This window comes from Saccopteryx bilineata, chromosome 1, assembly GCF_036850765.1.
Source record: "Saccopteryx bilineata isolate mSacBil1 chromosome 1, mSacBil1_pri_phased_curated, whole genome shotgun sequence".
Lineage (NCBI taxonomy): Eukaryota > Metazoa > Chordata > Mammalia > Chiroptera > Emballonuridae > Saccopteryx > Saccopteryx bilineata.
In genome coordinates this window covers 75,645,437-75,666,933 of record NC_089490.1, presented here as the reverse complement: position 1 = coordinate 75,666,933, position 21,497 = coordinate 75,645,437, and the positions used below count along the sequence as shown (strand labels likewise).

The 21,497-nt window shown below is 34.4% G+C and overlaps 1 protein-coding gene across 2 annotated transcripts in view; it reads right to left on the bottom strand.

Moving 5' to 3' along the window:
* GRIK2 (glutamate ionotropic receptor kainate type subunit 2) overlaps nucleotides 1–21,497 on the bottom strand; it is a 696,770-nt gene that overhangs the window by 379,985 nt on the left and 295,288 nt on the right. For both annotated transcript variants that reach the window (XM_066254474.1, XM_066254481.1), the window contains 3 exons: nucleotides 15,315–15,496; nucleotides 12,096–12,149; nucleotides 8,800–8,973 (listed from right to left, as the gene is read on the bottom strand). In XM_066254474.1, the coding sequence (XP_066110571.1) occupies nucleotides 8,800–8,973; nucleotides 12,096–12,149; nucleotides 15,315–15,496 (410 nt within the window). The remainder of the gene's footprint in view (nucleotides 1–8,799; nucleotides 8,974–12,095; nucleotides 12,150–15,314; nucleotides 15,497–21,497) is intronic.

Below are 21,497 nucleotides of genomic sequence, written 5' to 3'. Positions count from 1 at the left end.
CCTTTCCTACCTCTAACAGGTCTTCCCTTTCAAACATGTCTTTGAGCCCTCTAGGGTCTTCTTGTGTCCACAGACTAGAATTACAGCTTCCTGCCCTTGCCTGTTGGGAGTCCAATGCACGGAGCCATCATATGAGCCTTACTGGGAGCAGGGCAGGGCAGGAAGTACACAAGGGAATAAGGTAGAAAGGCTTGGACTTAAAGTTCAGCTTTCACCTTCTGAGCTAAATGTCCTTGGACAACATACTAAACATATTTGAGCCTCACTTTCATCACCAGTAAATTGAGAAATGTTTATTTTGCAGTATTTATGTGAGAGATAAATGTAAGGCTAGAAGCATAGCTTCATATAACTACCACAAATGCCATAATTTCATGGCTTTCCATTCTTTTCTTCCAATTTGGCCTTTCTGTTCTCATCTAGTCTTATCAGGATGCTATTTTATGTTCCAATTTACCTGTAAGATCCAGCTCAAGCACTATCTCCTCCAAAATGTCCTTCTCAATCTTACCAAATTGTCAAATTCTTATAACACTGTAGCAGATGTGCCTAGTACTTGGTGATGCTAAAATAATAATAAAATAAAATTATTATTATTATTATTATTATTATTATTATTTTAGCTCCATGTTGAAAGACACAAATACTTTGGGTATAGGTTTTCTCATCTTTCCTTCCTTATTTATTGATTTAAGGAGATGAAAGCTAACTCCACATCATTTCTTTTAAAAATTATCAATTTTAGAGAGAGAGAGAAAGAAACATTGATTTTGTTGTTCCACTTATTTACATATTGATTGGTTGATTCTTTTATATGTCCTGACCAGGGATCAAACCCACAACCTTGTCACATCAGGACAGGGCTCTAACCAACTGAACTACCAGCCAGGGACCAACTCTGTAGCATTTCTGCAGTAGCCATAGCAACTGTGCTTTTGCTTTTACAGAGACCTCTCATTCCTCCATTCCTTAGGACCAGGGGCTTGAAATTTTGCTGGGAAGAAAGTAGATAAATTTACAAAAAGGTCAAGGAAACTCCTAGAGAAAAAAATAGTCAAGACTTCAATCCGGGATACCTTTGAGGATGAAGACTGCCCAGGCAGGCAGGTAGGTGAGTGAAAGCAATCACCAGCTGAGTCCACAGCCCAGACCAGACCTGAGAGCACTAGAGGAGGGTTGGGTCCGCAAACAACCTATGATATGGGGCTCCTGATTCACCCATGCAGGCACTAAGGGAAGGCTCTCAAATTCACATTTGTTATGTAAACTAAAGAGCTAGAAAACGGGAAGCTGAAGGATGGAACAGTGGTAATCCAGGGTAATTTGAGAATAAATTTGAGCTTTGGCCCCAGTTGTGAGTGACAAGACATGCAGCTTCAATTGGCAAAAAATGGTCTCTAGGACCAGAGGCAAAAGAAGTGCAGTGACGAACATGATAATTTGACTGCCATTTTTATGGCAAAAATAGCAAAACTCCAAGCCTGGCAACAGCTTTGGGGTTGTGGTATCATTTCCTGGAATGCTTCAAACCTGGTAGCAGCATGAAGCACTCCAGCTTAAGGAGGGCACTTCCATGTGGAGTATCATACAGTGGAGCCTGTGCTTATCTACCAGCCTGATCAAGTTGATCAAGTCTCTGAGTATCACAACCTGTCAGAGAATGGTGGACTTTTGGCCATGTACAGTGAGAGAATAGCACAGAAAAGAAACTATTCAGCCTGTTAATTTGGACATGTAACATTCTCTAGCTGTGACATTTAGTGAGGTTCAATTTACCCTAGACAAAAAATAGATAAATTCCCATTTAAGCTTACTACTTTCTAAATAAATTCCTTACTACATGTAAAAAATTTTAATTATTAAAGGCTAGTTTTAATTAGCTTAGTATATTGATAATTCTTCAGGTGCAGATATATATATTTCTTATCCTCCACATGGTCTAATACCACATATTACATATAACAGATGTTCAGTAAGTATTTGGAGAATAAATTAATGACTAACAATATAGTATAGGAATTTTTCATGAAGAATTGATTTGGTACCATTTCAATATCTGTAAAGTATATGTTTAATAACTTTATTTCTCCCTCTGGTTCAATTCGGTCAGAGGGTATTCTGAAGATTAATGAATAAAATATTTATAACTTCTTTTAGAAAGGCAAATGAAAGATCAACATAATATTCCCTCTCTGCACAATAAAGCAAGAGAATTCCTAATATCCTCAGGGCAAATTCATCCTACAACTTATTTCATTTTGTCTGAAATATCCTTTTAATTTATTAATGTGAATTTAAAGAATATTAGGCAAGGATATCTTGAAAATTAGTGCATCACAGGAAATCCTTAACCATTTCTTAGGCTTTTTATATCACAAAAATGCAGAGGCTACAATTTTTGAAGAACTGTCTTTCTAATGTAAATATAATTAGTTAAGTACCAGTATCATGAAATGACATCAACAATTTGATATTAAACTAGTTCTGATTTATATTCATTCATTCACCTATCTTATCTAGTGCATTAGAGTAAGCAATCTATTCTTATATTTTTTTAAAAAGTAGTATTCACATAGTTGCATTCTTATCAGTTGTCAAATTTGTACAACAGGGTATCAAGAAACTCTCTGAGTGATGAAATTTACTTGGAATAGAAATAGCACTTGCATTAAAGTTTAGAATGGTATTTGCCTTGAAGAAAATGGATACCATTTTTGAAGGATCAACTGTTGACTAGGTACTGTCTTTAAGCAGAATACCCATGTATTTAATCTTCATAGTGACACTATGATATATTATTGTTTCCATTAAATAGATAAAGTAATTGAAACTTGGCAATGTTAAACAATTAGAAGTTTATAAAGGATGGAATGAGGACACCTTAGTTTCAATAGTCAGGTGATTCTCATCCCAAAGTTCTTGTTCTAAGATAGGATAGACTTAGCAGTCTTCTATAACTGACAAAAAACAAACAAGCAAACAAAAGAACTAAAAAAAAACTAAGCAAAATTCATCATTGAATTTTCTGCCCAAATAACCATCTTCTTAACCTAAAAAGGAAGTGACCTGACATTAAGAGACATTGATAAGAGTGTGGTGGTTACGGGGGAGGGGGGAGAGGGAGAGGGAAAGGGGGAGGGGAACAAAGAAAACTAGATAGAAGGTGACAGAGGACAATCTGACTTTGGGTGATGGGTATGCAACACAACTGAACGACAAGATAACCTGGACATGTTATCTTTGAATATATGTATCCTGATTTATTGATGTCGCCCCATTAAAAAAATAAAATTATTTTAAAAAAAGAAACAAATAATACATACCATTTAATAAACTCCTAACTAAACTTAAAAACCTATTAAATAAGGACATATCATTCTAAAAGCACATTTAAAATTATTGTGATTGGGTGTGTTTTTAAGATTATTAATTCAAGTACTAAGTAGATTTTTTATGAAAGCTTCTTAGTTTCTATGTCAATTAACCACTTAACACAAACACATACAAACCATATTATCTACTATGTTATATTACTGCCTAAAAAGAATTGCAAATGATGCTGAAATAATAAGACTGGATAATTTAAACTATAATCACTGTGTCAAAATTTGTTCTACATTTATCAGACACTGGGGGTTTACGAAGAGGCAATAATAATATAGCTTGTAATTATAAAAAGCCTCGAGGAAGGTTTCCAATATTTTTATATGTTAATTTATTATACTTTTTGAGCCTTAGGACAACACACCAAAATTTATTATTTCTATTTGACAAGGGAGGCTCAAAGAGATTAAGTAACAGCATTAGAAAGGGTTAGAAATGGGATTCAGATGCTGCCTCTTAACCCCTCTTTGTTGGCTTAATCTGTTTAGGAAAGAAATCGGAGGGTTAAGAAGACCCACCACTCAAAATTGATATGAAACCCTATATACTAAAGTTAAAGAAAAAGCAATAAATGTAACATTTTTGCTGGTTTCTTATTCATCATGCCCAACTTTTTTATCTCTGGGTGCTAAGGGTTCCTTTATATTTGCTTCTGATTATAGTTCAGGGATATTCCTTTATGCAAAACCTACCTATTCTATGTATCTGCATCTATAAAATGAGGATCTTATCTGCCTCATGATGTTGTCATGGGCAATAATAGCACTAGGAGGTAGTAAAATTTTAATGTATTTCATAAATAGGTAATTTTTATAGTAAAGATTGTCAGATAACAGTAGTTTGCAAATGGGAGCTTGACTCAGAGTTTCTACATAGTCGTTATTTAGATCAAACTTCCTAGGGCTACTCTACCTCCTAGGGTCCTTAAAGTCAAACTTTATATGTGCGTACGTTCCTGTTTCTAATAAGAGACACAGGCAATTCTTTTAATCAACTAGCCAAGAGAATATCTCTATTGGTGGAATATGTAGGTAGATAATTTAAAAACAAAAAAAAAGAGGAAAATATCGGTGGTATATATTGATATAGATATTAGTTATGATTGCTGTTTATTATACATAATATATATTATTATACACTAAGTTCTTTATGTAGTTGTAATATTTTTCAGTTGATTTAATTTTTAAATAAAATTGTTCTAAAATTGAGCATGACGAAAAAGCTTGCAGTTAAAATCAGAAGGCTAACTATGAGATAACGTCGTCTTTTCGGTCTCTAATTTATCATATGTGTGGCATCCTAAATCTCAGAGGATTGATAGTTCCTAGATGGCGATGCTGGACTTTGCTCTCCTGTGAGCATTGGCCATCACCTTCTCTAAGTGTCCTTGTCATTGACTGCCCCTTGATGAAACCTCTTTCCTGAATAACAGGAATTTCTGTCTAGTTAGATTTGTTCATATATCTGTGAGTGGCAATATATATATATATATATATATATATATATATATATATCTGTAAGTATATTTAAATATAAAATACAAATATGAAAGAACCTGGATAAAACTATGAGTTTGTATTGCATGATTTTAGATCAATGCTTTGAAGACATATTATACACTTCAAGGTAGAAGGGGCACAACAGTCTCTCGTCAACCTTACCTTTACCAAATGAAAGTTTAAAAGTAGATCTAAAGAGTAACAGAACTATAAAGTAAATGCTTCATTGCAGCTGTCATTTTTCATGGAAAAAAAACAATTACTTAAAATAGAAATTCTATCTCTTTATTGGCTTTAGATAAATGCTGATTTTTTAATCTGTCAACGAACAAAGGCAATTAGAATGCCATGTGTTAATAAACCAATAGATGCTGTTAGGTCATCTAAATTATTTATATTCAAACTTAACTTGCAATTAGTACATCGTGGAAGATTAATAGGTATATAAAGTGAAGAAAGTGTCATTCTATTATTCATGCCAATACTACATGTCCTTTTACTATTCATTAAATCAATCATACACAAATTCAATGAATGTTGTATTTATGACTTCATTACATACTCTGAAATATTTTACATAAAGATTTCTTCCATATTTGATTATAATATGAACCCCAAAATATTTATTCTGTGGTAAAAAATAAAACTGTTATATTAATAAATTTTGTTCAATGTTACATATTTTTTCAGCAAAATATTAGGAAGTTATGTAAAACCCTTGGTAATTATATACCTCTCTTGCTATCATAAAAAAGCATAGAAAAAAGAAATTTTAACAAAATTTAAAGAAAGAATTAGAAAATTAGATCAACCAAATAAGTACCAAATTCAGAAGACATCAATAATCAAAAGTTGAATATAATTTTGTACTGACAAAAATGTAAGATGTCAGTAAGACATTCAGTATCTTCTGATTTTGTCAATCTTCTAAATTTTGTGAGAAAATAGTGGTACTATTGTCTTCATTACCCAATCTTCCAAGCCTTTAGTAAATCCTGTGTACATACAATTAAAATTCATTATTTTGTTACATTTTATACTTCATTATTGGGGTTTTAGTGGAATATGAGATAAAACAATTTATACAGAATGCTTTCCTTCATTAATAAAAAAATGGTAAGCCTGATGAGGCAGTGGTACAGCAAAAAGTGTGTCAGCCTCGGATGCTGACCCCTCGGTTTGAAACCCCGAGGTCATGGGTTTGAGTACAGGCTCATTCAGCTTCAGTGTGAGCTCCCCAGATTGAGCACAGGGTCACTGGCTTAAGCGTGAGATCATGGACATGACCTCATGGTCGCTGGCTTAAGCCCAGAGATTTCTGGGTTAAATCCCAAGGTTGCTGGCTTGAGCAAGGGGTCACTGGCTTGGCTGGAGTTCCCCCCCTCCCTGCATCAAAGCACATACAAGAAGGCAAGCAATGAACAACTAAGGTACCCCAACTATAAGCTGAAGCCTCTCATCTCTCTCCCTTCCCATTTATCTGTCCCTCTCTGCCTCTCTCTCTCTCTCACTTGTAGCACTGGTATAAATAACGTTATATAGGAATATTTACCCTTCTTTTACAGTTTTTGTATTAATCTAGTTTGTAAGTGTAAACCAGCACTTGAAAATGTCAAGTGTGACTGTTGGTTAATCTTGAGCTTTAAAAATGAGTAAGTTCCAAAAAAAAAGTTGGAGTAGCAATACTCATATATGACAAAACAGGCTTGTTTAAAAGAAAGACTATACCTAAGGCACAAAGAAGGACACTACCTAATGACAAAGGGAACATCCAACAAGAGGATATAATGTTTGTAAACATTTATGCATCCAACATAAAAGCACCTAAAATATGAAGCAAATTTTGATGGATATAAAGGAGAGACTGACAGCAATACAGACATAACAGGAGATTTAACAACTGATTGACATCAATGGATAGATCTTCCAACAAAATATCAACAAGGAAACAGTGGCTATAAGTGACATATTAGATCAGATTAATTTCATTGATATCTTTAGAGCCTTTCATCCATAGCAGCATAATATACATTTTTTTCAAGTGCACATGGAACATTTTCTAGTATAGACCACAAAAGAAATCTCAATAAATTTAAGAGTATTGAAGCTTGTTATTAAACAATAAATGGATTAACAATGAGATCAAGAAAGAAATTTTAATAAATACTTTGAAAGAAGTAAAAATGAGAACACAACCCAAAATTTATGGAACACAGCATAAGCAGCCCTAAGAGGGAAATTCATAGCATTACAGGGCTACCTCAAGAAACAACAACAAAAATCCCAAATAAACAATCTAACTTTACACTTAAAGAAATTAGGAAAAGGACATCAAACAAAGCCCAAAGTGAGTAGAAGAAAGAACATAATAGAAATCAGAGCAGAAATAAACAGTATAGAGCCTAAGAAAAACCCCAAAAGATTAATGAAATCAAGAGCTGGTTCTTTGAAAGATAAACAAGATCAAGAAACTCTTAACGTGCCTCATCAAGAAAATAAGAGAGAGGAACCAAATAAATGAAATCAGAAAATTAAAGAGGAAAAGTCACAATTGACTTCACAGAAATACAAGGGATTGCAAGAAAATATTACAAACAACTATATGTCAACAAATTTGACTATCTGGACAACATGGATAAATTCCTAGATATATGAAAATTTAAAATATGTTAAGTTGCTTTAAAACAATATGTGTGGTTATAAAAGTTAGTTATTTTAAGTTTGAATAAGTACCTAGTTTCCTAAATATTTAAATCTTGTGGACTGCCTGTGCTTCTGTGTTTTACTCTTCTATCAGGCTACATAGGAAACTATATCCTTGTTATTAGTGAAGGAGCCCTCACTGAAATCTAAGCTTGAAAGAATTTCCTTTGTGGTTTCATATTTTCTTGTTTGGTTTTGAGAGATAGGGTATGGAATTAGAGGATGTATATGAAGGACTTCTTTAACATTGACATGTACTCCATGATCTTTTTCTAGGCTCTTATTTTATTAAAGCATATTAAACTTCTTTGATATTAAAAATGTATTAAAAATGAGTGAACTTAATGAAGACTTGACTGTGATGTACCTAAGTCATCTATATGACATCAGCTATCAGAAACCAACTTGTCAAAGAGTCTTTATATTGGCAGTTAAAATCAGAAGAATAACTCTTAGGCAATGACTTCAGTCTCTAATTTATCATATATATGGCACTAATTAATTTTAGAGAAATTACTGCAGTGTAGTATTCTACAGTGAATAATACTACACTGAATTAATTCTACAATAGAAGAAATGAGTCCTGAGATACTTTTTAACAAAGGTGCAAATTTGCAATGAAAAACTGATTTAGAAAATTGTTGTCAGCCCTGGGTGGTTGGCTCAGTAGTAGAGTGTCAGCCCAGCATGTGGATGTCTCAGGTTCAATTTTCAGTCAGGGCACACAATAGAAGTGTCCATCTCCCTTTCTCCCCCTCTCCCTCTCTCACTTCTCTCTCTCTCTCTCTTTCTCTCTCTCTCTCTGTCTCTCTCTCTCTCTTCTCTCTCTTCCCCTCCTGCAGTCACGGCTTGATTAGAGTGAGTTGAACCCAGGCCCTGAGGTTGACTCCACGGCCTCCACCTCAGGCACTAAGAAGAGCTTGGTTGCTGAGCAACTGAGCAACACATATATAGGCATAGTGTGATCCCCTTAATGGGCTTGCCATGTGGATCCTGGTTGGGTAGCATGCAGGAATCTGTTTTAGCCTTCCCTACTCTTACTGAATTAAAAAAATATATAAGAAAAAGAAAATTGTTAAAAGAATTATTTGTAATAGTAGTTCAGACATCATTCCTTTAAACAGTTAAACCAAAATTTGGATCGAAAGGATTGAATAATTTACACAATTTTACTTAGAAACACACAAACTGATCTTTAAGTGGGTATTCATACCGTCATAAATCCATCCAGCAAACCTGAATCGGGTTTCGGAGGTGCCTGCAACCGTTCCATGGACCATTTTTCAATGATGGAGGAGACTTGGGTATTTTCAGTATTCAATATTCTGAACCCTGTCATGTTAACGCCACTGTATCGGTAGGGCTCCACATCAAGAGCGAAGAGGTCCTGAAAGACAAAATTGTTTGTGTTGTTATCAACAGAGTATATTCACAGGCATGCATAATTGAAAGAGTCACTTATTCTTGCTCTCTTTAGGATAGTTAATGCAATGCGTCTCAAATGATGTTAAATATCACAAATCACCAAGATTCAACTAGACTATCCTCATGCTTCACAAATGCAAATATATATACTTTACATAAGCATATTTACTTTCCTTTGCCAACACAAATGTATACACTTTACACATGTATAATACTCTAATTCTACCAATAGAACAACAGGCTATTTATAACTACATTTAATATTTGCATAAGCTTTCTTCTCCATGTTAAGTATTATGCATTAATATTTTGCTTTTAACTGACTAGACATGTTTTTCCTATGCCCTGCTTCCTTGGCTAGTTATCTCTTATTGCTATCTTTCTGTTTTTCTCCCTCTCTTTTTATTTTTTATTTAAGAAACAGTTCATAAATATGGCTTCTAACTAAATAAAATTATATGAAAGCTGAGAAAAAAAGTTAAGAAGAATGGCATTTTTGGTTGCAGAATGCTTGTGGTCCCTTTGTCTTACACCCTATCCAGCAACTTCACCATAAGAAACACCTTAGATATAGTTGCCTTTCCAGTCTGCATACAGGGAATGCACTGGCCTTGCCTTTTAGTTTTCCCAGGAGACAGGAGACCAAAGCTCTCAGGGGACTTGAATGTCACCATAAGACCATGCATGCAGCATGTGGGACTCTTGCCTTCTTTTGAACTGATCATACCGACAACATGAGAACTGGGGCAAGATCAATGCTATTGTTTTTCTACACACCTTGCCTTGGAACCATACTGCTAGACAGGCTAGATAATGGGAATAAAACCCTGAGGAGAGCAACAGACATTAGCCTGAGCTGTACTCTGTGCTTGAAAAATATGATGGATCTTTAGATTTTAATTTTTCTATGTTTGCAATTGAGCCAAGAAGATTATATAAATTTTTTTTCCAAGGAATAAATAAATAATATATTGCAATATACACTAAGGGGTAAAAGAGTAGAAGTCAGCAAAATTCAGAAGCAAGACAGATGACTTCCAATTTTTATTGTCAGAAACAACTTCATAGAGCAGATGGAATCTGAGTGGCTGTGAGAGTCAGGCCAGGCTTTTGAGAGGCAAAAGGGCAAAGGAGGCAGTCATTTGAAATGTCAGTGGAGACAAAAATCAGAAAACATAAAACCTATTTGGGAAACTGATCTAGATCAGTTTGGCCACAAAAGAGAATTCATGAAAGTGAATAGCAGCAAACAAACAAACAAAACAACTAGAAAAGTTAGTTTAGAATCAAACTAAAAATGCCTTCAATTACACACTGAGTTCTATACATCTTAAACTAGTTGTTGTTGTTGTTTTCTTATTAAGAGATACTTTTGATTTCTCTAAAATCTTATGATTATGCTAGAGCTGAATTTCAGCATGATTAAAATATAAGTTGCTGATGAGTGAAGGCGGCCACTCCCTCTCCACCAGCCTATTATTAACTTTCTTACAGGCCACAAAAAATCTCCTAGTGAGCAGAGTTAACTTTAGTATTTACCAGTAAAATGCAACCTAAAACTAGAAGGATCTCTATTGAAGGAGAGTTTTAATACAAGAAGCTAATGTGATCAACTAAATTTTAGTAATTTGATCAGGTAGCTTCAACTGGAAGATTTTTAAGTTAACAGTGATTGAGCATTGGTTAAGTTGGTCATTGTGAGGGTAGACAATATGCAGGCTAGAGACACTATTGAGGAAAGAACAGTAGAATTTGTTGGTGATGTATGAGTCAGAGACAATGGGAGTTTTGAAGGAAGTCAGAAGAGGGGTCAATTTATAGGACAGTACATTAAGGTTTAAATAATTTTAAATTGTCTTAATGCCACAACAATTAGAATTGTTCTGTGATGCATAATTCAGGACTATTACAGATGGACATTTAAATCTTTTTGAACAAAGTAATAACTGAGACCATAAATACATCTCATTTCCGAAGAAAATAATCAAAGAGAATAAAAGAAAATAGAATGAAGGCCCAAAGTTGAGTATATTTTCATATTTTAGAAATGGGCAGAAGAAAAATCAGTGACAGAGACTGATTTCACAAAGAAAGCTGTTAAATAGAAACAGGCCCTAAGTGGAATCAATTTTGCAAAGCCATGTCACCAAACCATGGCTTAATACCTAACTTAATTGCAGTCAAACTTTTCTTAGGAATGTCATCTTAATTGGTCTCTCTGTCTGTAATTTTCTGGTCAACACCAGGGAGGTAGATAATCTGCCTAAATAAATCGCTTTATTCCCCAGTGGGAGGTACCTTGCCTGAATTAATCCTTTTCTTCATTTACGACTTTCTTTTTCCACGCCCCCCCCCCCCCATTAAAAGCCTTTTATACAGTTCCTAGAAGCTCCCATTTACTTGGTAAATGGGATGCTGTCCAATTCAGAAATCACTGAATAAAGCCAATTAGATTTTCAAATTTACTCAGTTGAATTTTATTTTTTAATAAAGGAAAATCAGGATATGAACTATAAAGAAATAGAGCTAAGAGTAAGTTGGTCTGGTAAAGACATAAAGTCAGATATTAAGTAAAAACCGTATGGTGGGTATGTAGAGATAAAAGAAAAATAACATTCAATTTGTTAATTGCAAGTTAAATTATATTGACTTTTTAAAAATCCAACAACACACAGGCAAAAACTAGATAGCAAATTTAATTACTAAAAGAGCAGCATTAATAAACATATTTATAAAGTGAGCAGAACTAACAATATTAGAATTTGTGCTATTTTAAAACACTAATTTCTCAGCAAAATAATTTTAAAATCCATTATGTTCTGAAAGTCCTCTAAAGCAATATAAAAATAAGGTATTTTAAATTTAATATATGAAATGATAGTATTTCAAAAATCATCAGCTTCCTATCAAGAATTATTAGTTCTCTATGATAATTTTTCTTGGGTTTTATAAAAATAATATATAGTATAACTACAAAAGTATGGATCATTATATTATTTAATCTTACTCCAAAACCCATTTCCCATTCAGTAATGTCATAATAATAAAATTTCAAGTATTATCATTGTTTTATAAATTACTTACCAGAGTAGTAAAGATATAATGATAATATTCTGTCATCATTCCCATAGCTAATGCCTAAGAAGTAAAAAATAAAAATAAATATAAATATATTTATATTGAAGGTATACATTTTATGAAATAAATTATTTTATTAAGACAAGTGAGAACACAATAGTAGGATGTAATAAAGAACCAGCTTTTAATATTAAGGGTCAAACTAAATCTTTTCTCCTTAGTTAAAGAAGATTAGTGGTTTCTACAGAAATTTCAGAACTAATTCTCTTGATAGAAAAGCTATAAGTGGAACGTTTGCAATTGTAAAGCTTATTGCTTTGCATATTAAAGGTAACGTTTCATTTGACACAAAAAACAGAGACAGCTCATCTTAGTTCTTTATATTTGTAATGTATCCACAACAAGTACTTTAATGAGGAACACCATTTTATTTTGATGAAAGGTATTACTCAATTAGGGAAAATGTGCTGCAAAGTGCAATGCCAACAGGAGTTCTTTTTGTACTTTAGAGACATTTCCCCGACCTTAAAGAAACAGATGTAAATCACCACAGTTATTCAAAAAGTACGCAAGCTATTTGCTTTCTTCTTGAATTGGTTTCTAGAATAACTGAGATACAAACAAGAGACAAATCTCTGGAAGAGAGTAAGCTAAAAACACAAATACTATAATATATTGATATATGTGGTCTGCCAGTGTTATTGTACCTAAAAGTATACATTCTGTGTAATAATGTTACTTTGACTTCTTAATTTTTATAAACTCATTTATTATTCCTCTAATTTTTCATTTACTAATCTTGTTATAATTATACATTTTTTTCTTGTTATATATATATATTAAATATTGTTATAATTCTGTGTGTATCCTGACGGATATATTTTAGAATAAATATTTATTAATATTATATTTCTAGGTCAGACTACACATATGAAAACAAGTACAAAATAATGAATGAATCAAAGAGAAGGCAGAATGGAAAAACTATGAAAAAATATGGGTTCTCTCACCTTGCAGATAGGACAATAAGTCAGAAATAGTTATTCTAGGGACAAGACAACTGATTATTTACATAGTAGTTGGAAGACTAGAAAAAGCCTACCAAAGTTCTATCACTGACAAACAGCTGAGTGCTAATTCACTCCAAGCATAAAGAAGTCTACTATCCATGTCCGTATATTTTTTTTTTCTTTTTTTGTATTTTTCCAAAGTGAGAAGGGGGGGGAGTGGCAGAGAGACAGACTCCCACATGCGGCCGACCAGAATCTGCCCGGCATGCCCACCAGGGGGCAATGCTTGGCCCATCTGGGCTGTTGCTCCACTGCAAACAAAGCCATTCTAGCGCCTGAGGCAGAGGCCATGGAGCCGGCCTCAGCACCCGGGCCAACTTTGTTCCAATGGAGCCTTAGCTGCAGGAGTGGAAGAGAGAGACAGAGAGGAAGGAGAGGGGGAGGGGTGGAGAAGCAGATGGGCACTTCTTCTGTGTGCCCTGACCGGGAATCAAACCTGGAACTTCCACACTCCAGGCGGACGCTCTACCACTGAGCCAACTGGTCAGGGCCATGTCAGTGTATTCTTAATGTGATCAAGGACTGTGTTGGTTTTAAATGAAAAATCCCTACTCTGGATTTTAGTGTTTATTGCATCGTTTTGTTTATTACAAAATCAAAACAAAAAAACTTTCATATTCTTTATTACCCAAATCTAACACTAGAGCAATTTTTCAAATCCAATTAAACATTTTACTGCAGTGACACCAACATTCATATTGGGAGGTTGGACAAACATCTGTTTAATAAAATAACCATGTTATAACAGGCATTTACTGTTGGGAGTTATATTTTATGGGGTATAATTTTACAGAATATAACTTGACATCTGAATCTGCATCACTCAGCAGTAGTGAAATTTTATCCTAGACATTAAAGTTTTCAAGACAGTTGGATAATCCTAAACCACTATGTTGTTAGCCAGTGTACATAATGATCTTAAAAAAGCAAAGTCCAAAGACTCGTGCTCAAATTCACGCTTTACTACAGTGTAAGTATGTGGCCTTGTACTAGCTATTTAACCCCAGACATTAACTCCCTCATCTGTCAGTTACAAGCTAAAAGTAATTGCTGTTTTCAAATGTACTGTTAGGTCTGAATAGTGCTAAAAAATATTAAGAAGTCTTACTGCCATAAGTTATTTCATTCGATTAATTTAGTATTATATTTTTAAGTAGGCAGTGCTTATTCTGGAAGGAATTTTTTTAATTAAATTTATTGGGGTGATAGAGGTTAGTAAAATTATTTGGGTTTCAAGTGTACAATTCTATGATACAACATCTGTATATGGCATTGTGTGTTTACCACCCAAAGTCAACTCTTCTTCTATCACATATACTAGACCCCTTTACCCTTGCCTGCCCTCCTACCTCCCTTCCTGCTGGTAAGCACTATTCTGTTATCTGTCGATCTCCTTTCCTCTCCCAATATCCCTTTGCAATTAACCATGTTCTAAAAATGTCAGATTTGGAAAAGATTAGCCTAATCAAATTTATCAGAGAGAAATAAATATGCAAGTTATCTGTGTCTATGAGTTTTTCTTTGTTTTTTTTTCGTATTCATTCATTCCTTCAGTTTTATTTCTTGACATTAGTTGGTGAGAGATGCATCTCTTTGCTATTTCCATGCTGTTGGGCATTGGCCAAGTTATTCAATCTTTCTGAGACTCATTCTCTTTGTCTCTAAAGTAGAGATAGTCCCTACTTCTTTTGGTTGTGGTGATGATTAAGTGAGATCGGATGTGTAAGGCATCTCATGGTAGATGCCAGCTAAATAGAAAATCTTTTTTCTCTTTTTCCCACTGGATAATTTTAATGGTTGAGCTGCTGAACTGTTGATTGTTAGTTTCTTCCTTTATTTATTTATAGTTCCAAACAAAAATCTAACTTGTTAATCAATATTAGCATTAATAAAGAATATTATAGTCACTTAAAATAACCTACAAACTACAAACAATTTATTTGAATATCATCTATGTTTACATAACTTTTGTTGTAAAACAATTAATTAAAAGCAATTGTCAGACATTTTATCAGAAAATTACATCTAGTTGAATTCTTTGGCTTTTTATTTTAACTGACTGTATAAACAATAACCCTTTAATTTGAAAACCAAAAGGCCATACTTTAAATGCAAATTTTGAAAGAAACTAAGAATTAAGTAATTTAAAGATTACCTGTTTCAAAATTCCTGCTGCCATTTCATGACTACAGTCAAAGATTACATGGAACTCTTTGCCTCTTTTCATTTCTTTTAGTAAGGGTTTTGCATCCTTTGTATCAGCAGGTAGTTGACGAATTTTAAGTCGAAGATTGTATCTTGATGGAGCTTTGATAAGCTCTTGCAAACGAATGAGACCTTTAATAAAAAAATATAAAAAACAACAACAAACAATATTAGAGAAAATTTGGAGTGGATCATAGAATCACAAAATATACTCACTAAAATGCCTGATTATCTTGACCATGTATATGTGCATTATATAGTGTGACCATTTAAGATTCCTATTTCAGGCCCTGGCCAGTGGGCTCAGTGGTAGAGCATCGACCTGACATGTGGAAGTCCTTGGTTCGATTCCCAGCCAGGGCACACAGGAGAAGCACCCATCTGCTTCTCCACCTTTCCCTTTATTCTCTTTCTCTCTTTCTCTCTTCTTCTTCTCTCTCTCTCTCTTCTTCTTCTCTCTCTCTCTCTTTTTCTTCTCCTCCTGTAGCCAAGGCTCCATTGTAATAAAGTTGGCCTGGATACTGAGGATGGCTCCATGGCCTTTTCCTCAGGTGCTAGAAGGGCTCTGGTTACAACAGAGCAATGGCCCAGATGGGCAGAGCATCATCCCCTGGTAGGCTTGCCAGGTGGTCCTGGTCAGGCGCATGCAGGAGTCTTTCTGCCTCCCTGCTTCTCACGTTAGAAAAATACACACACACACACACACACACACACACACAAATAAGTATTTTGAATATTATAATTTTTATTACTAATATGATATCAATATATATATATATATATATATATTACAAGTGCTTTTAGATATCGTCACAAATGTAAAGTAGTATTAAAATAAAAACATCTAAAAATTACTAACTTGGATTATCTCTAAATTTTCCTTAGCTGTAAATTTTTATTATTCTAACAAATTATTTATGTAAACACAGACTGATTGATACCAACCTTAACTGAATAAAGAAAAGAAAGCTACCCTTGACTTCCTTAACTCATAAGATTTTGTGAAAATTAAGTGCAAATTTGGGAGATTTAGCCTTTCATAATAGAAATAGCCTGGTTGTTAGATTTGAATCTCACTTCAAGAATCTATGATCTATATGACTTTGTACAAGGCATTATATAGCTCTTTGTTTTCCTTTTCCCTATAGCAGGGTAAAACCATCTGTGTATTAATATATAAAACACCAAAAAGAGTAACTTGCAAATATTACATTCTTAATAAGGGGCAGTTGTCATTGTTATTTTGGCATCTTAAAAATAGGAAGAATATATAGGTTTGTTTTTTTTTAATTCACTGATTTTTAAATCTACTCTTGGAAGGTGACACTAATTTAGACTGAAAACCTAACAGCAAAAGTATAATGAAATTTTTAGAGATGAACTTATTAAAGAGGAGAAGAGCTATATAGTAACAAATTAGCCCATAGTTTTGTTGAAAAGCTCAACTGACTCAAAATTATAACTATATTATAAAAAACTATAAATAGTATTTGTGAAGTTCACCCTCAGTATAAATATTGCCAAGTATTTTCAAGTCTCTTAAGAGTGCATGTGGATAGCCCCTTGAGCCATCAGATACAATAAATGCTTACTTATTCTCTTCACACATACACATCCCTGCTGGCATCAAGGTAACAGATTTCAGTTTGCCAGCTTTCCAGGGGAATAATATTGAAAAGCTAAAAAAATAACTGCTGCTTCTAGGAACTGCCATATCCTACTTAGGAATTTAAGGAAATGTTGCCTTCATTCATTTACTCAACATAAATTTACTGCATGTCTACTATGTGCCAGACATTGTTGCATTGATAAATACCATGATTGGAATGATAGTATGTATCTGGTCTTCAACTGCATGAAATACAGTTTGACTTGGGCATTTTTTTATACAAAAGTTGTTCCTATAAGCTTTTCACCTTCCAATTTTTGGAATAAAAGTGGTTCAATATTTCTATCAGAGAGAAGAAATCCAGAGAGCTATTTGATACTGAGAGTAGCATCATAGTTTTTAAATTCTGGCTTTCCATTATCTCCTCTACCAGGTGCTTTTACTTCTCTCTTGACTTCCAAGCATTTGGTAATGTGCCCTGTGGTGTCATTTCCTTTTTTTAATCTACATTTTCATTCCAGATTCTTTGTCTTCCTCATTGTCTAACATTTAGCTAAAAATTCCTGCCTGAATTGTTATCTAGAACACCTTGGAAGAGTAGAGAGAGTTGACATAATGAAAAATGCATTCAAAATATAAAAAAAAATAGATGTTTATGCATCTAATTAATATGAGTTATTGGATGACATCCGTGTATGTGGAGAGATTATACCCATAGGGAAATATGCTTAAATAGGAGGAATATCTTTTAATTACAATGTTGGCTATAAATTTTCCTCTGAAGATCTCTGTCGATCTCCTTTCCTCTCCCAATATCCCTCTGCAATTAACCATGTTCTAAAAACATCAGATTTGGAAAAGATTACCCTAATCAAATTCATCAGAGAGAAATAAATATGCATGTTTTGTAAATGGAAATTATTTTTCCATTCTTTTTAGAATAAAAGTTAAGCCTCTCAAAATATTTGTAATAGTTTATATGTAGTCCTGTCCTATGGCCCTTTGGTCAAAATGGAGAAATAAAAGGACCCATCTATTAGATAAAATAAAAGGGAAAAAATCTATTTTGTTGAAAATGTAGTTAATACAAATAATTTTCAAAGAAAAATTCAATTTTCAGAAAAATGGTTTACTTTAACAAATTTGGCACCTGGTTAAGTTATCAGCATATTATCTAGCCAAGGTGCTGTATACCTGAGACAAATACAAAATAATATTGAATTTCAATTGTAATTAAAATTTTTTTTCATCTTTAAGAAATAAAGTTATTTAATGAAAAAGTAGAATTATAACTCCTTAAAACAGTCTTTTAATTAAAATGTCCCCTTTTCCCTAATGTAATTAGTTGATGTAATGATAACGAAAAAGAAACAATCTGCACAGATGGGTTCCTGAAAAATCTTCTAACAAAGAACAACAGCACATTGCAATTATCATTTTATTTTGGTAGACGAATAACATTCTATTTCTTCTAATTCCATCACTGAGAGTATATTTTCTTAAAGTTCTTTTTACTTTTTTTAGTCGTTTTACAGTAGCTGAAATCAAGGTTTATCTTAAGCTTACAGGGGACGGAGGGAGGTCTGAGCTGCTCTTTTCTAAAGTTGCCATCAATTTAGTTTTTAAGGAGAATCCAGAAGGAGCCATTTACACACACTCCAGCTGGCGAGTTCTTCTACAGAGATCAATCACACCACCTCTCCACAGGCCCAGCCTCCCTCTGGCCCCAGGAAGGGAGTCCCAAGTTTCCTCCCTTCCCCATGTATTGATTTCGGCAGCTACACAAACTAGAGCTTTGCCACCTGGCTTATTCATCAGGCCTATTTATCATTTCAGTTAATGTGGTCTTTGTGCCGGCTAGCCTCCCTCCCCCCAGCCCAAAATGCACTGTATAATAAGTGATACAAAAATGACTCATCTATATTCAGTTTCCTCACCTCCCCCCCTCTTTTTTTCAGTTGAGAAAGGATAACATTTCAAGTTATTTTTCTTAGAATGTTTTATTTCTGCTACAGAGTGTGTTAAAGAAAACTAGATAGATTAGGTTTACCAGTTCTGTACATTGTAATATTTGGTAAAACTCTAAATATAAAGAAGGAAGTTGATTGTAATGAGAAAATTTAAAAAAGTGGTTTTGACAGGAGAGGTACATTGGCACTGCAAAAAAAATTCTGTCCCCAGATTTTTGTGAGCTCTTCTCTTCTCGGGCAATAGGTCAATATTTCCTCAGTCCATAAAATAAAGAAAATAAAGAAAACTGGGATCTAGAAAAAGAAGGAAGAAAAGGAAAGGAAGGCGAAACTTTCCAAGCTGTTTCATCTTGTTCAAAGAGAGAAAGCCAGTTATGTAAAGTGAAATTAGAGGGCTGGTGTCCTGGGAAAATCCTCAGGTTCTAACTGACCTTCCAGAGAGGGACTGCCTTCTCTCTTTGGGAGCTATGCTGTATTTTTACTTTATTCTCGAGCCTAAGAAACTTAAAATTCAAAATATGTTTTAAAAAAGAAACACTCTAGCTTGATATATTGGCATCTAAGTGGCAAATGAGTTTCAATAGATATGCCAGGGTCGATTGATTGTCAATGGCTACCGAAAATATTGTGTTGAGAATGATTTTCAGACTAATTCTGTGTTCAAGGGCATGCTTCAATGAGGGATTAGATCCGGGGTGGTGGGTTAGGCATGGTCAGCCCTACATGAAAATACCCTGCTTACTTTTTGTATCATCATATCCTCTCCATTGTATTGTCCTGTTGATGGAAAAGCCTTCCTATGCTTCAAAATAGAAAATGATACAGTGTAGGTCTCACATAGGCATCATGCTCTCTACCAAAGCCAGGACCCATATGGTTCAATCCTGAACCGTAATGCATTCAAATAATTGGAGTCCAGATAGAAATTCTGACATACAGTCTCCAGAAAATATTCTTAAAATGTACATATTTATAGTCTGAATCCACTCATTACAATTCTCTATTTTTCCTCTTCAAACAGTGTTTCCTTTTCAAATCCTGAAAACTCACTCTGACACATCATACCCATATGCATACACATGCAAGCACACATCACACTGCTCTGCTTCTATTTCCCTGGGAAATATAATTTGCCTCTTTGCAGACTTCTCTCCTCAGGAGAATCTGACTGTGATGTTTTTGTTATTTCTGCTCTACTGCCATTTGTAAAATTCGCACCACAAATACTACAGCACTGATCTAGCAGAGCAGATGCCTCTCGGGAAGGCCTAGGTGGGAAAGTCACTAGCAGGAAATTACAGAGTGACCGTTAGCAAGTAAGTCGTGAAGAAATGCTGAAACCGAAAGGTCAATATTATGTGTTGCATCATGTTGCCAAATTTCTGAGCCGCATAGTGGCATGGCAGTCTGCATACACCTTATTAGCATTCTACAGAATAACTAAAGACAAAGGTATTGAAGTTTTCTAAACTTTAGTGCTCTTATCTGTAAAACTATGATAATTATGTTTATTAACATATAGGAAAAAAATCAAATGCGCTGATAAACATGAATTACTTAATATTCTACCTGACACATATTAACCCTTCTCATGGGTTTCAAATACTTACTTCTCACTTGGACAACATAGAAGCCTGGTTTATGTGTGCTTCAGTAAGCCCTGCTTACTCCCCAATCCCTGCTTGCAGTCTTTTGAGTGGTCTCTAACAAAATCTCTTCATTTCAAGCATCGAAGTAAATTCTGCTTTCTGCTTAGAACATAATTAATACTCCATGTATATGCTCATGACTACCAGAACGCTTTCCCGAAATCTAGACTCCTAAATGCACTCTCCTATTTCACAACTGTGTAGTAATAAATTAACCTTACCCATAAAGAAGTTTGGCCTGTGCTAGAGACTCCTGGGAGGTAATGTCTAAGCCCTTGAAATGTCCTGCCTGATAAGAATGTCTTTGTTACCTGGGTACCTTGGGCCATAGCATAGTCATACAATGTGATTTATGGTTGAGGAGTTGAGTTATGAGGTTTTCAACCACTGGCGGGGTTAGAGACTGGCCTGGTCAGCCAGACCAGTGCTCAGCCGCATCTACATGACTGAGCACCAGAAGAAACTCTGGACAGTAAGACTCAGGCGAGCTTTCTTAGGTGGTAATACTCCATGTATATTGTCACTTACTGTTGTCTTCCATAATGAATACTGTCCACAAATCCACTAGGAGAAGACAACTGGAACCTCTAAATGTGGACCTCTCCTGGACTTTGTCCCACATGTCTTTTCTCTTGGCTAATCTTAATCTGTATCCTTTTGTTGTTATAAATCACAATATGGAGTATAACATCAGTTAGTCATTATATAAGTTATTCAAGTGAATTATCAAAGTTTCAGGTGATCTTGGGTACCCTTGAAATTCCAGATGGTGTCAAAAGTGAAGGTGGTCTTAAAAACCCAAAACTTTGCAGCTGATATTAGAAGTGAGGGTGTTCTTAAAGAGTCTGGAATAATGCAACATCTCTACACCGAGGTACAGTAGATATCATTACCTAATCTTTGCA